Raw genomic sequence first — 16,106 nt, forward strand, 5'->3', positions numbered from 1 at the left:
TACCAATTTATTTATCCATTCACCCCCTGAAGGACATTTGGATTATTTATAGTTTATGGAGATTACGAATACAGCTACTATATACATTAGTGTATATGTGGTTAATTATGAACATGGTTTTTGGTTCTCTTGAGTAAGTAATCTAGAAGTAGTATTGTTGAGTCATACATTAAATGTGTGTTTAATGTTTTTGTTTTTGTTTTTTAATGCCAAACTGTTTTTCCAGAGTGGCTGTTCTGACCATCAGTACTGTATGAGAGATCCAATTTCTGCACAGCCTCACCACTATTTGATTTTATCAGTTATTTCTCACTTCAGCTATTCTAATAGATGTGTTTTTATACTAGGTGTTGTTTTCATTTCATTTCTCTAATGGCTATTGAAGCTGAACATCTTTTCATGTGCTTATTTGCCATCTGTACAGCCTCTTCCGTGTGGTGTCTGTTCATGTCTTTTGTGCATTTTCTAATCAGGTTATTTTATAAGTTTTGAGTGTTCATTGTAATTGTAGTAAATATTCTCCTAGTCTGTAGCTTGTCTCTTTATTTTCTGATCCTAAGCTTTCACAGAGCAAAAGTTTTAGACTTTGATGAGGTCAGTTTTATCATATTTACCTTTTAAATGGATCATGTTCTTGGTGTCATGTCCAAGAACTCTTTGTTTAACCCCATATCACCAGAATTTTCTCCTTTGAATGCTTTAATTTTTTATTGGATCTATGATCCATTTTGATTTAAAATCTTTGTAAGATACAAGGTTGAGGTGAGGTTCATTTTTTTGGATGACCAGTTGTTCCAATGCTGTTAAGAAGACTGTCCCTTCTCTATGGAGCTGCCTTTATACCTTTGTCAGAAATTAATTGTCAGTATTTGTGAGAGTCTGTTTCTGGACTCTATTCTGTTCTGTTGATCTGTGTGTCTGTTCCTTTGCCAGTATCACAGCATCTTGATTACTATAATTTTGTAATAAGGCTTAGAATTAGATAATGTTCCTCCAACTTTAATTTTTTTTAATTGTTTTCACTATTAGAGTTCCTTTGGCTTTTCATGTGGATTTTAGAGTAATCTTATCTGTGTTGTATACCTCCTGCTGGAATTTTGGTTTAAAATGTGTTAAATCTATAGATCAATTTGGGGAGAACTAACATCTTTATCATGTTAAGGAGTGTTCCAATGAATGAATGTGGTATATCTCTCCATTTTTTTAGATCTTTTCTGTGGGTTGGGGGTGGGGGCTTGTGAGAAAATCTATTTTTCCCCAGCTCCATTGAGATATATTGGACATTTAATATTGTATAAGTGTAAGATGTACAATGTGATTATTTGATATACTTTTGTATTATGAAATTATTACTACAGTAAAGTTAACACATTAGTTCATACAGTTGCCAGTTTTTGGTATGTGGTGAGAACATTTAAGATGGACTCTTAGAAATATCAGCATACAATGCAGTATTGTTAAATACATTCACCATGCTATACATTAGGTTCCCAGAACTTACTCATCTCATCATTGGAACTAGTACCCTTTGACCGCCATCTGACTTCTCCCACTTCCCCAACTCCTGGAAACCACCAATCTCCTCTCTATTTCTATGAGTTCAGTTTTTCCATTAATCTATACATCTGTTTTTATGCAAGTGCCATACTGTTTTGATTACTATAGCTTTGCAGTGTAGTTTGAAATCAGGACGTGTGATGCCTCCAGCTTCGTTCTTTTTCTCAAGATTGCTTTAGCTATACAGGGCCTTTTAAGATTGTTTTTTCCTATTCCTGTTTAAAAAAAAAGTCATTGGAATGTTCATAGGGATTTCATTGACTCTATAGATGGCTCTGGGTAGTATGGACATTTTAACAATATTAATTGTTCCAGTTCATGAACACAGAATATCTTTCCATTTATTTGTATCACATTCAGTTTCCTTCATCAGTATCTTATAGTTTTCAGTGTATAGGTCTTTCACCCCTTGGTTAAATTTACTTCTAAGCATTTTATTCTTTTTGATGCTCTTGTAAATGAGATTGTTTTATTTCTCTTTCAGATAGTTCATTGTTAGTATATAGAATTGCAACTGATTTTTGTATGTTAATTTTTTTATGCTGCATAGCTCTTTGATTTCTCACATCAGTTTCTTTGTAGTTTCAAACACACAGATTGTATACATGTTTTATGAGATTTATAACCTATGTATTTCTTCTCTAAAGGGAGAAACTATTGTGAATATTTTTGTTTTAATTCAGTTTATATAAATTCACTTATATAGCAAGCAATATTATTGAGTTTTGTGTGTTGACCTTATATCTTATGAACTCGCTAATTCTCAGATTTTTTTGTAGATTCCTTCAGATTTCTATGTAGACAATCTTCTCAAATATAGGAACAGTTTTATTTCTTCCTTTCTAATCGTATATCTTTATCCCTGTTTATTGACATATTACAAGATGTCAGGGGTGGTAAAAGTAGACATCTTCCTTTTTCCGAACGTTAGAGGGAAAATATTGTCTTTTACCTTTAAATATATTGTTAGCATTTGGTTTGTTATAGATACCTTTATCAAATTGGGTAAGTTTCTATTCCTAGTTGGCTGAGAGTTTTCAAATGTTTTTTCTGTCAGTTGATGTGATCATGTGGTTTTGCTTCTTTAGTCTGTTAATAACAGTGAATGCATTAATGGATTTTCAAATATTCAACCAGCCTTGGATTCCCTGGAAAGCCCCACTTAGTCATTTGCTTTTAACATGTTGCTCAATTTGACTTGGTAATACTTTGTTGAAAACTTTTAAGTCAGTGTGCAAGAGGGATATTGGTTTATAGTTTTCTCTATTTTTTATACTATTTTTATATGGTTTTGGTATCAGGGAAATGCTAGCCTCATAAACTGAATTGAAAAGTGTTCCTTTCTTTTTATTTTCTTGAAAAGGTTGTTTAAAATTAGTTGTAGTTTTTCTGTAAATGTCTGCTAGAATTTACAATGGAAACCACCAGGGCCCAGAGTTTTGTTTTGTTTTGGGGGAAGGTTTTAAACTACAAATTCGACTTTTGAAGCAGTTATAGGAATATTCACATTAACTTTTTATCTTGGAAAAGTTGTAATAGTTTCTAGTTTTTTGAGGAATTGGTATTTCAAAGTTTTCAAGTTTATTTGTGTAGAGATGTTTACTTTACAGGACTGTATTAATAAGGAAAATAGCTAACAATTAAATATAACTTACAGTGTGCCAGGTACAATACTAAGCACATACTAATCATTACAGCTACCCTAAGAGGCACTATTATCCTCCAAATTTGTATTATATTATGTAAAATGATTATGGGAGCACCTGGGTGGCTAAGTTAGTTGAGCATCTGACTCGATCTAGGCTCAAGGTCATGATCCCAAGGTTGCAGGATCAAGCCCCACATTGGGCTCTGTGATGAGCGTGGAGCCTGCTTAAGACTCTCCCTTTGACCCTCTCCTCTGCTCACTCTCTCTCTGTAATTTAATTAATTAATTAATTAAGTGATTATGTACTGCCTTACAAGTATCTTAATGGACATAAATTTTTTTATTTTAAATGTAAGTAGTTGCACACAATCTAACTTCTGGCATATTAAAAATATTGACATTTTGACATTCTTATATTGAGATCCATAGCAATTTAATCTTTCACTTTTAAAAAATAAAAAGAATAAGCTCTTCTTTAAGAGTCAAAATGTTGTAATGTTTACTCCTTGAACTCAGAGTATTCCCTTACTATCTTTTGAATATCTTCTAGCTCTATAACGATACTCCCTTTTCATTCCTGTTATTAGTAGTTTGTGGCTTCCCTCTATTTGTCACTCATACTAATGGTTTATCCATTTTATTGATCTTTTCAAAGAACTAGCTTTCTTTTTCATTGTTTTTCTCTATTTTTTTTTTTTTTGTCTTTAATTTTATTGATTTCTGCTCTTTATTCCTTCACTCTGCTTGCTCTGGACTTACTTTGCTCCTTTTTCCATTTTTTAACACAGAAGTTTAGAATTTTGATTTGAGAACTTTTTTATAAGCATTTAATACTATAAATTGCCCCTTAAGCACTGCTTTACATACATCCCACAAATTGTGATGTGTTGTTTTTCATTTTCTGTTTGAGTTATGGATTCTTTAGAAACACGGTACTCAGTTCTCACAGTATTTGGAGATTTTCTCATCTTTCTGCTATTAATAGCTATTGAATTTATTTTGGTCAGAGAACATACTTTGTATGATTTTATTTTTTTTAAGTTTGTTTTGTTATACGATCTTAAATATGGTCAGTTTTCATGAGTGTTTTATGTGCATTTAAAAAGAATGTGTAGGGACACCTGGGTGGTTCAGTTAGTTAAGCATCCAGCTCTTGACTTTGGCTCAGGTCATGATCTCATCATTTGTGAGTTCAAGCCCCATATGGAGATCTGCGCTGATAGTGCAAAGCCTGCTTGGGATTCTCTCTCTCCTCATTGCCCTTCTCTCTGTCTCAAAATAAATAAACTTTAAAAAATAATAAAAGTCAAAAAAATAAATTAAATAAATAAATAAATAAATAAATAAATAAATAAATAAAATGTGTAGTCCTCTATTGTTGGATGCAATGTTATACAAATATGAGTTTGTGTATATCCTTGTGATTTTCTGTCAACTTGTCCTGTCAGTTAGTGTGAGAGGGGCATTGAATTCTCCCACTGTACACATGCATTTTTCTTCTCTACTTCTGTTCTGTTGGTTACATATTTTGAAGCTCAGTTGTTAGATGCATACTCTTTTATAGATTGTTATGGCTTCTTGGTGAATTGACCCTCTTACTATATAATGTTTCTCTATATTTCTGGTAATTTTCTTAGCTCTAGAGTCTACTTTGTCTGATATAAAATAGTTACTCTAGCTTTCTTTTGATTAGTCTTTACATAGTATATCTTTTTCCTTTTTACTTTTTTACTTTTAACCTATCTATAACATTGTGTTTGAAATAAAGCCCTATAAATGGGGCTTGGTTTTTTTTTAAATCTCTTCTAACAATCTATATCCCCTTATATTGCTTCGTTTAGACCATTTACATGTAATGTAAGTTTTGATGGTTGGATATAGGTTTACGATTGTATTATTTGCTTTGTGTTTGTTCCCTCTTGTCCTTCTGTTTCTCCTTTCGTGCCTTATTTTGGATCATTTGAATATGTTTTAGTATTGTATTTTCATTTGTTTATTTCATTTTTACTATATCTTTTTGTATAGAATTTTTAGTAGTTGCTCTGTAGATGAGAATTTACATACTTTTCACAGTTTACTTAGAATAAGTATTTTACCACTTCAAGTAAAATGTACAAACTTTACGTCCATATGGGTCCTGTTACCTTCTCTCCTTTATATTGTAGTTGTCATATATACTACATCATTTCTTTTGTTCTCTTTCATTCATGACATTTCAAATTTTTCTCTAACATCACTTACCTTTCTTTCTGAAGGTCTTCCTTAGCAGTTCTTTTATATCAGGTTTGCCGGCTGTGCACTCTATTCACTTTCCTACATCGGAGAATATCTTTATTTTACCATTGTTTCAAAAGTATATGTTCCCTGGATACAGAATTTTGGGTTGACAGGTTTTTATCATTTAGCACTTTTTAAAAAATGTTCTTTTTCCTTATGAAGCCCTTTATTTCTAATGATAAATCTGCCTTCTTTTAAATTATTGTTCCCATATAGTTATGTATCATTTTCTCTGTCTCTTTTCAGAATTTTTTTTATCTTTAGTTTTCAGAGTTTGATTAATGGTCTAGGCTTGGATTTGGGGGGCTTTATCCTATTTGAAATTCAGTTAACTTTTTTACTCTATTGGTGTGTTTTTTATTAAATTTGGAAAGTTTTTAGTTGCTACTTCGTGATATATTTTTTTTCACACCATACTCTTTTTTTTCTCCTTCTGGAACTCCAATGACCAAATGTTAGATGTTTCATTATTGTCCCACACATCTCTGGGACTCATTTTTTTTTTAATGTTTTCACTTTGTTGTCCAAATTGGGTAATTTCCACTTATGTACCATCAAATTCACTGATCTTTCCTCTTTCACCCCCATTTTGCTGTAGAGTCCATCTGGTGATTTTTGTAAAGAAATTTGTTACTGTATTTTTAGTTCTAAAATTTCCTTTGGGTTCTTATTTATATCTTCTGTTTGCTAATAAGAATTTGCCTAGACTTTTTGTCTTTCCATTATTTTCAAGTGTTCATCCTTAGCTCTTGGAGTACTTTCATAGTAGCTGATTAAAGTCTTTGATATTTTCAACATCTGTGTCTTTTCAGTATTGCTATCTTAGAATTTGAGATTTTCCTGGTTCTTCATATGCCAGGTAATTTTGGATTGTATCCTAGACATTTTGAATATCATCTTATGAGACTCTTGGTCTTCTTTAAATCCTGTGGAGAATTTTGATATTTTCGGTTTAGCAGGCAACTTATCCAGTTGTATCAGGCTATAAGTTCCAAACAATTTTCTATGGGTTCCAATATCAATTCGGTTTTCAAAGCATTTGCAATGCTTTTTGGATCTGTGTGCCATACAGTGGCTATTCTGGGACATGACTAACGGTCTTATCCTTACTTTAGTTCTCAAAGCCTATGGTCAGATCCACACATGGGAAGTTCACAAGCAGCTTTATATGGTTATTTTCCTGTACTGCTCCATTTCTATGATCTCCCGGTACTTTCAGTTCCCTGAGACTTCCCTTTCTAGTTCTTTATCCAAAATTCTGGGACTTCTTGGCCATATTTTGCCACATACTTCCCACTATGCCTGCAGGAAGAAGGGCTGCAAGAAGTTAGGGAGAAAGAACTTGATGGAAGTTTGTACCATCCTCTTGGAGCCACAGCTCCTCTGGACAAAAAGTTTCCCCTTCTTTGGAGTTTTAGGTACCTTTACATTCTTGCCACCATCATGATCTCCACTGCTACCTTGGGATGATATAGGGGCTGGGACACAAGAGAATCCAGGGGAAAAAATGGTTTTCCCCTTCTTTGAGTCCTTTCCTACTCCTTGAGCCTAAACTAGAGAGCTTTCCATAGAGTTTTTTCTGCTATGCCCCAGTGTCTACTTCTAGGTTTAAGCTGCCTTGAATCCAAGCCAGGGAGTAGGAAAGTGATTAAATAGTATTTTGAATTCTTGTCATGTCTTCTTCCCCAGTCTTCTTGGTATGATTTACCTTTTAGAGTCTTCAAATAACTCCTCCATGCATTCTCCCCAGGTTTTTTTCAGCTGTATTCAATGGGACACGCAGGGTGGTTTGTGTTTATTTCATCTTAACCAAATTTGACCTTAGCTATATATATTTCTTTACTTTTGTTTAAGTTAACAGGTATTCATGGAGGCTGTGAATTACATTTATTGTGACTTTGATGGACAGTTATACCAAAAATATATGCATATATGTAGAAACTAGAGGATACATGTATGAAAGAAAAGTGAAGCTGTCTGGAAATACTCGGAAAAACCACACAGTAAAAAAAACCATTTCTGATTAAAGTTTAAACACTTTATGTTTAACTTCAGGAATCTATTGACGTTTACTTCACAGCACTGTCAGGGAAGACTTACAGAATGAGAGAAATGTGAACTTATCTTTAAAGAATCAGATTAGTAAAAGTTTTTCAGATGGAATAGATAACAGCATTCTAGGCAGAGGGGTCAGTCTGAGAAAAGGCAGGTATAAATGTGCATGGCATGTGTGGATGCGTGTTATAGAGGAAGAAATGAAAGCAGGAAAGGAAAATCTGGTTCAGTTACCTGCTTCTTGTGCCATATTAGAAATTGCTATAAAATCTTCTCACAAACACATTTGAAATGGTTAGGAACACATTGGTATGAATTCAAAATGAAAGTTTTAGAATTGTGTACATGTGCTTAATAATCAGTCCTGTACTTTGAACTGGTCTATCCTGCCATTGACATTAAGTCCTCTGGATCTTTGGTTAACATGAATTGCATTTGCTATCCTTGCTTTTCCTTACTAGGAATTACATCTTATGGCAAAATAAATATGTCCTATCTCTCTAAATTTGTGCTATCTGCCATTGACTTATTTTTCAGTTAAACTTTTTTTACTGTTTTTTAATATTTGTTTATTTTGAGAGAGAGAGAGCGAGAGAGAGAATCCTAAGCAGACTCCATGCTGTCAACACAGAGCCCAATGCAGAGCTTGATCTCATGAACCATAAGATCATGACCTGAGCTGAAATCAAGAGTCAGACGCCCAACTAACTGAGCCACCCAGGCATCCTAAACTTCTAATTTTAAGATAATGATAGATCTGCAAATAATTCACAGATAGTTGTAGATTCACAAATAATTCACAGATCCTATATGCCCTTTACTTCTTTTTCCCCCAATGGTAACATCTTGTAAAACTGTAGTACTGTATCACAACCAGAATATTGACATTGATATGGACAAGATACAGAACAATTCCATAGAGCTCCCTCATTGCCTTTTATACACCCGCCTTCCCCTACCCTCTGCCCCAACCCTAACCTCTCACAACCACAAATTTCTTCTCCGTTTTTATAATTTTGTTATTTCAAGAATGTTACATAAATAGAATCATACAGCATGTAATCTTTTGGATTGGCTTTTTGACTTTCCATAATTTCTTGAGAGATTGATCTAAGTTGCTGCATGTATCAGTAAATTGTCCCTTTTGTTGCTGAGAAGTATTTCATGACCTATTTTTCAGCTATCTTTTGCCATTATTTGAAAAAACAAGGTCTTGTTACTCAGGAATTTTTCCTCATTTGTGTATTTGCTTTGGAATTTGGGCTAAAGCAAAAGCCTTAGGAGTATTCCAGTTTACTTTTCTAAATTGTATTTTGGTTCATCAGTCACAATGTGTTGACATTAGTAAGTCTTACAGGAGAGAAAATCTTGTGCACAAGGAGATTCTACTACTTTACTACCCTTATCTTTTCTAAACTACAAGTAAGATCAGAACACATGAGGAAGATGCTTGAACAATATTTAGCTGTTCCCAGTACACCCTCACGCTAGTCCATGGATGAAGCAGGAAGGAGCTCGTTCCTAGCAGCCCTCTGTAGTGAAAGAAGTGTGTTCACGCTGCAGACCAGCAGGATATTTTCTCTTTTCATTAGGCAATATGATCCTAGTTCAAAATTCCAGCCCCAATAATGGGGGAAAGAATGGAGACTTCCAGTTTTTAAATCGCAGTAAATTGTGGGGGACCAGATTCTAAAGTATGTTAAATGTTCCTAAGGAGCCTTGATTTTATCCCAAGCAGAAATGAAAGAATGAAGAAGTGAATAAGTCATTTACTTGAATTGCAGACATGTTTTTAATTAGCTATAATAACTATAAGTAGAAAAATTAGTAATGTCCAAAATATCATTTTAACTTTTAATATCATCGTCATCTCCTGTCTTAGTAAATAATAACTGTGGTTTGATTTTCATTTGAGGAGAAATAAAGGGCACATATAAATCTACAATAAAAAACTATATTACTATCATATAGTGATACAATTGTCATACTGTTTATTATTTTAATTTAAGTACACGCTTCAGAGAGAGAAGAAAAAAAGATGTTAGAGATTTGCAAACACTGGTGTTTATCCTACTGCATTATAAACACTTTAGCAAAGGTTTTTAAATTGTCATTTTGCTGATGGCAAGTATAAAATGAAGATACAAGTTAATTGGAAGTTAATCTCATTATTACCTACCGTAGACAGTGTTTTTTATGCCGCTCTGAAGAGGTTTATGCATATTTTAACCATTTTTCACATAGCGATCATCTTTAAGTACTAATATAAAAGTTAATGAGTAAAGAAAATCTGCTGAATAAATCTATCTGATAAGCCAAGGCACTTACAGAAATACATGCTTTATGTGCGCTAAGATTTTTCTTGATTAGTGTTCCATTTCTCAATTCAATTACCAAACTTAGGGGAAGTCTAAATCAAGAGTTTTGACTGGCATATTCAATGGGATTTGATTGGGGTGCAGATAAGTACATGATGTGATGTTTTAGCATGCCTTTATTAGTATTCTGATCATAATTATGTGTACTCTGCTACCACTTTTTTTAAAAGCAATTTTTAACTCCATCATGTCTTCTATATATGCACATGTTCTTAATAAACTATTAGAATCAATACAATGTACATGAATATACAAAAATGTACTTTCTGCTTTTCAAAATAATATGCGTATTTACTCTGATCTTATTCTGTATAGAATACTACAGTCAGCTCACTATAAGCCTAGGTGGCAAAGGGAGATAAAGTAACATCTGAAAATGTTTACCAGTACTGTGATTATGATTTACCAGAGGTTAGAACAATGAATAGAGTGGCAGAGAAAGTACAGCGCCCTAGGCGTTGACTCTGGACACAGTAAAGTTTCATACAGTCTTCTCTCTAGTTGGCTGGGACTCTGGTTATACAGTGTAGCAGAAAGTGCGTTCTGCAGCCATTCAGACCTGAATTAAAATTCCACCTCTACCATCTAATAGCAGTGTGTCCTTGGGCAAGTTATTTAACCTCTTCAAGCCTCAAGTGTCAGTTGTCTTTTTTTTTAACTTATAAAATAGGTAGTTATGAAGGTTAAAAGAAATTAGTTTATAAAGCATCTAGCACAGTGCCTAAAACAGAAATCTGTGCTTTGCAGAAGAAACAAAAAAAGGAACCCCACTACCTACAGGTAGAACTCCTCTCCCAAAGAAACCCTAAAATCCCAGTGTGCTTATAATACTAATGTATATATAATTCCTGGGTTGTATGTAAACATTCACTAATTTTGCTCTTTAATGTACCTTTGTGAGTGTGGTAAAACGGCCTGCTTAATTTCTTTTAAAAAGTTTACTTTTCAAGGACACATTACTTCTAAAAGGGAAAAAATCCAAATTGAATATAATCTAAAAGTTACTTTTCAGATTTCTAGATGTTAAAAATGTTTGTGACGCATGAATCTATTTTAATCTTTTGTACTTTGATTTTAGCAGGAAAGGAAGGACAAGAAATCCTGGGGCCTGAAGCTCAGGCAGATGAAGCGGGATGTGCAGGTACTCTCTTGTCATTTTCTTTCATACTGCAGCCTTTGAACAAAGTCTTTTGTGTCACTGGTTTTTGCATTTGTGAGTCGTGAATTTAGTCTGTTTCCTCCTCTTTCATCTTGACCTCCTTCAGTGTTTAAGTACCCAGGCATATAGGGCACTATATGTAGCATATTTTTCCATCCAAAAAATTAGTGTTTAAATGATGATTTGAACACATATCAAAAATTTTACCAAAGCTATAGAAACACAGATTTAACTATTTTGAGTTTCATTATTAGTTACCAGGATCTGCATTGAGTTGCCCACAAGACAGAAAGCAGAAGGGAGAAGAATAAGCAAATGTCATGAGTTATCTATAAACCGGATGAGAATCACGAATATTGATGAGTTGAGTGAAAATGTGTCACAGAAAACAAGAGAATCAAAATTTTTTTCTTGTAACTTCTGTGATTGAAAAAGGTCAAGATGAAGTTAAATTATAGTAAACAAGGAAATTTGCTTCTAGATGACTAAAAATACATATACCCTGAGACTTAAGCCTATTCCTCTGTAATGGATTCAAATCAGATTTAAAAAGCAAAAGAGTAGGGGTGCCTGGGTGGTTCAGTCAGTTAAGCATCTGACTTCAGCTCAGGTCATGATCTCACAGTTTGCAAGTTCAGGCCCCGTGTTGGGCTCTGTGCTGTCAGCTCAGAGCCTGGAGCCTGCTTCGGATTCTGTGTCTCCCCTCCCTCTCTGTCCCTTCCCCACCTTCTCTCTCTCTCCCTCTCTCTCTCTCTCTCTCTCAGAAGTAAACATTTTAAAAATTTTTTTAAAAGAAAATGCTATCTTAAAAAAATACTGTACTTAAAAGTAGTATAATTGTATTTTGTATATTCCACCCTAAGTTAGAAATTTCTATCATATAATTTTAAATAAATTTTGCATGTTCTTTTTTTTGGTTTAACAGTTCTAGTTTTGCAGTGCATTTTAGTAATATTCCATAGAGCCCTATAAATTATCTTCCATTATGTAAGATGAGTGTATTTCATAATAATATGTCAAAAATAGATTTTCATCTATAATATAAACGAGCACTGCCGTACTTGGCAGTTCTGTAAAACCAAGAGCAAATCTTTGTGCTGTTATTAAAGATGCATTCCAAATTAATTAAATAATACTGGAGTATGTGATGATTTACAGTACTTGCTGCCTAAGATTTTATATTCTGCCTTTAACTTGGTTGTGTTTAACTTGCATGAATAATGTATTCAATATGTATGTCATCAAGTATTTGTCATGCTAACGTACACATTATATAAAATATTTAAACTAGATATGTGTTTTTAGTAAATAGTATTAATGAACACAAAAGAATGCTGTTTATTACTCCTTTACTGAATGTTAAATGACTTCTATTACCAGAGTTAAGGGCATCTTTCCCCCTTTTAGGCAAAATGCTATCAAAACAAACATTCACAATTCCGAGTGTCAGTATTTCACCTCACACTTTGCTCTTCACTACAAAAATAAATGAATTTTTTCAGTTGGAACTACTGAGTAGTATATAAATTCCCTTAGTCCCCCTCCCCCTCTCTGCAAAGTCACATCTGGAAGTTAAGGTAACCTTGTACTAACTTAAATTATTGCTGAAATGTACGGTCCCTCCACCCAGAGGAAGGTGATCCCTGCAGCTTTATTTCCCTGGAACGTGGGGAGTTAGGAGCAAGCAAACATTTAATAAAGCCCTGAAAAGTGTAGTTGTAAGGAAAGAAGGGTAAAAATTAGACATCTGAGACTTTTGAGCACTTAAACTTTAAAGTTCTGTTTTGCCTTTGCTTTTGTTACTTCCTTGACTTCTAGGGAATAATGTGCTGACAAAGTAAACAAAAACATTGTACAGAGGTCATCATCATTAGTTCAGAACTTTGTCAGATCCTTTCTTCAGCTGACTTCCTTTTGCAATTCATGAAGTTAAGAGAACTGAAGTCCCAGTTTAGTATTCAGAGAGTGAAAAATTCACCCAAAACCTCCTTTGTTCCTTCTGAGCATCCCTTTTTTGTTTATATAGTTAATAGTTTTGCCAAGTTTGAAAAAAATGGAAGATAGGAAGAAGCCGAAGGATACTTTATTCCAATGGAAATTATTGATAGCTAAATAAAAATGTTTAATCTTTATATTAAATGTTTGCCCCTCTCTCCTTGCTCTAATTCATGATTATAATCACGAATTCTACACTGTAATTCTACACTTTGGCAAATGGTTATGGTCATATGGTCCTATGATCCAAAGTAATTCCATACTTTGACAGTCAGCTCTGAGTTTTGTCATATCTAAATACAGCCAAATTATCATTATGTTTCTATATGTTTACTCATCTCTCTACTATTTAAATCTGTAAGTTTATCAGTATTAAGACTAGAAATTTTGCTTTCAAACTGAGCTTTTTACAATGTGCACTTCCCAACGCTTAATAAATTTGTGTGTAAAACTGCAAAATTTCTGGTTTCAGCTTGAAATTGTTTTGGTTAGATGCAGGTTCACGGAGAGCGCATAGTTTAGTTGGAAAGACCAGAATTTGATACCACATCCCTAATACCAAATATTTGATCTAATGGTAACACTTTTTTACTATGTATCTAAGTTTTCTGATCCTAGTTATTTTCATTGGGAAAACTTTTAGTTGAGAAATTATAACGCTAACCTTACAGGACTGCTTTTAGAAAAATAGCTAACAATACATAGCACTTAACATGTGCAGATACAGTACTAAACACATACTATATTAATTTAATTCTCACGACCACCCTAAGAGGTACTATTATTATCTCCCAAATTTTGTCTCATGTAGATTGATTATATACTGTCTCACATATTTCTTAATGTACATTTAAATTTTTTTCATTTTAAGTATAAGTAGTTACAATCTAATTTCTGGAATATTAAGAAAATTTTTAATATCACTCTTCTATGTAAAATCCAAACAATTTAATACCTGCTAATCATTCAATTTTTAAAAATATGAGTAAGCTCTTCGTTAAGACTCAGAAATTTTATAGTGTTTACTCATGATATAGAATTTGATGTTAATGTAGTATGTATTTCCTATTTGAAGTTATTTTTGATCAGTTGTCATTTCTTTATAAGAAAAACATGCATATAACTTGAAATTTAAGTTTCTTTTTAATTTCTAGGGATAAGACTCTTAAAAAAATTTTTTAGCATATGGATTTATCATATAATTATCAGTACTACACAGTTGACCACAGCATAAATACATTAGAAACTCTAATAAATAATTATTAAAGAAAAATGTACTGGAAATGAAATTAAAGGAGCCGAAGTATTCTTTGATGAGTTCATTTATCAACGGTTTAATGTTACTTATTTCCAGAGGAAAAAATGTTCAGCATTAATTCTTTTTCTATGGTTTGTTTAGCACTCGATAACCTTATTCTTATAAATAAAGGGGTGCAGTACATTTTTGTGATAACTGATTTACTTGATTCTTTATACATCTTTAGAGTTATGTGCAAAGAGTTATGGTTACATACCAATAAAGTATTTTTAGTGTGGTTAACTGACAATTCTATTAAATGCTCCTTCAATTCTGTTGAAAGCAAAAATTCAAAGCTACCTAATTTGCTCAAGAATTTGTTTCCCAGTCATTAGAATCATCCACTCCCTGATTCTCTGGGACAAATACCAAAAAGGCTTTACCAACACTTACTGATCAAAGGACTGATGATATCTGTTCTTAGCTTTTGTTATTTTTCCCTCTCATTTAGAGGCACCTTGATTAATATATTCAGAAATGGTTGGGGAAATTGAATAATGTTAATTTCAGTACATTTTGCCAGTACTTTTTTGTAAAAATCCTTTTATCTTACCACATGAGGTAACAATATTTTCATCAATGCCTTAGAGCTACAAACTTAGTTCATTCAGTTTCTGGAAATTTTGTACCTAATCACCTAACTAGCAAAGCCAGTTATCACTGTTATACCAATTAGTCAGATCAGACTTTCTGTCAGGAAAAAAGTATGTTTTCACTTTCCTAATTCAAATAATTTTGCCAGTACACTATTTGAGAAATTTTATAAAATGTCTCCTATGAGGAACATATAAATTCTAAGTAATGAGAAACAGAGAAACATACAAAGTATAAACATATCTTTTAAAAATAGATTATTCACTAACTATAGAGAACAAACTGATGGTTACCAGAGGGGAGGTTGATGGGGGATGGGTTAAATAGGTGATGAGGATTAAGGAGTACACTTACCATGAAGAGCACTGAGTAATGTATAGAAGTGTTGAATCACCATATTGTACAGCTGAAACTAACATAACACTGTATGTTAACTAGACTGGAATTAAAATTAAAAACTTAATAATTTTCTTAAAAAAGTAGATTATTCAGTAGTGAGGTTATTTATATCTAATATAATTTCTATAAGTTATAAAAATTTTTGTCTCCAAATGAGTAGTACATTTAGAACCAGTCAGTATATAGGTAAGCTTATAACTTACTCAAGATGCAAGTTTCATGTATAAAATACAGACTGTATAATTCTGCAAAATGTATACGATTTAAAACTCATTATTCTAGCATCTAGCCTAGATGCGTGCATGCGCACACACACACGTACATAATAGGATATAGAAAAATAAACTTTGTATAAGTGAAGACTTTAATTGAAATAAATGTAATATAATTTAATAAAAATATTTTAAGCATCTTGTAACCTATATGGAATCAATAAATCACATAAAACTTAAATTTCACTCATGAGTATAATCTAGTTTAACTTGAAAACTTGCAGTTACATTGAAAAGATTCAGTGACATGGACTTGTACTGAGTTAGCTGTTCAGAAATGCTTATTTTTCCAGCTGTTGACAGAATGTAGGAAAGATTTTTGAAAATACTCTTTGCTCTGACCAGGGTTCCTGAAGAGAAGTAAATTTTTTAATAATAGAGAATTGAACAGGTGGGGTAATTAAAGGAAAACTACTCTCCATCCCTTTGGCCTTACTATTATATATTTGATTTCAGAGCTTCCTAACCAGAGCCA

At 32.9% G+C, this 16,106-nt stretch overlaps 1 protein-coding gene across 5 annotated transcripts in view; it reads left to right on the forward strand.

Annotated features, from left to right (window-relative positions):
- The window catches only part of ZEB1 (zinc finger E-box binding homeobox 1), a 197,956-nt gene that overhangs the window by 156,325 nt on the left and 25,525 nt on the right, over positions 1-16,106 (forward strand). For 3 of the 5 annotated variants that reach the window (XM_042991330.1, XM_042991334.1, XM_042991331.1), the window contains one exon: positions 10,994-11,056. In XM_042991330.1, coding sequence (XP_042847264.1) covers positions 10,994-11,056 — 63 coding nt within the window. The remainder of the gene's footprint in view (positions 1-10,993; positions 11,057-16,106) is intronic. The other 2 variants (XM_042991332.1, XM_042991335.1) reach the window with 1 other exon arrangement.

The sequence above is a fragment of the Panthera tigris genome, chromosome B4 (genome assembly GCF_018350195.1).
Source record: "Panthera tigris isolate Pti1 chromosome B4, P.tigris_Pti1_mat1.1, whole genome shotgun sequence".
Classification (NCBI taxonomy): Eukaryota; Metazoa; Chordata; class Mammalia; order Carnivora; family Felidae; genus Panthera; species Panthera tigris.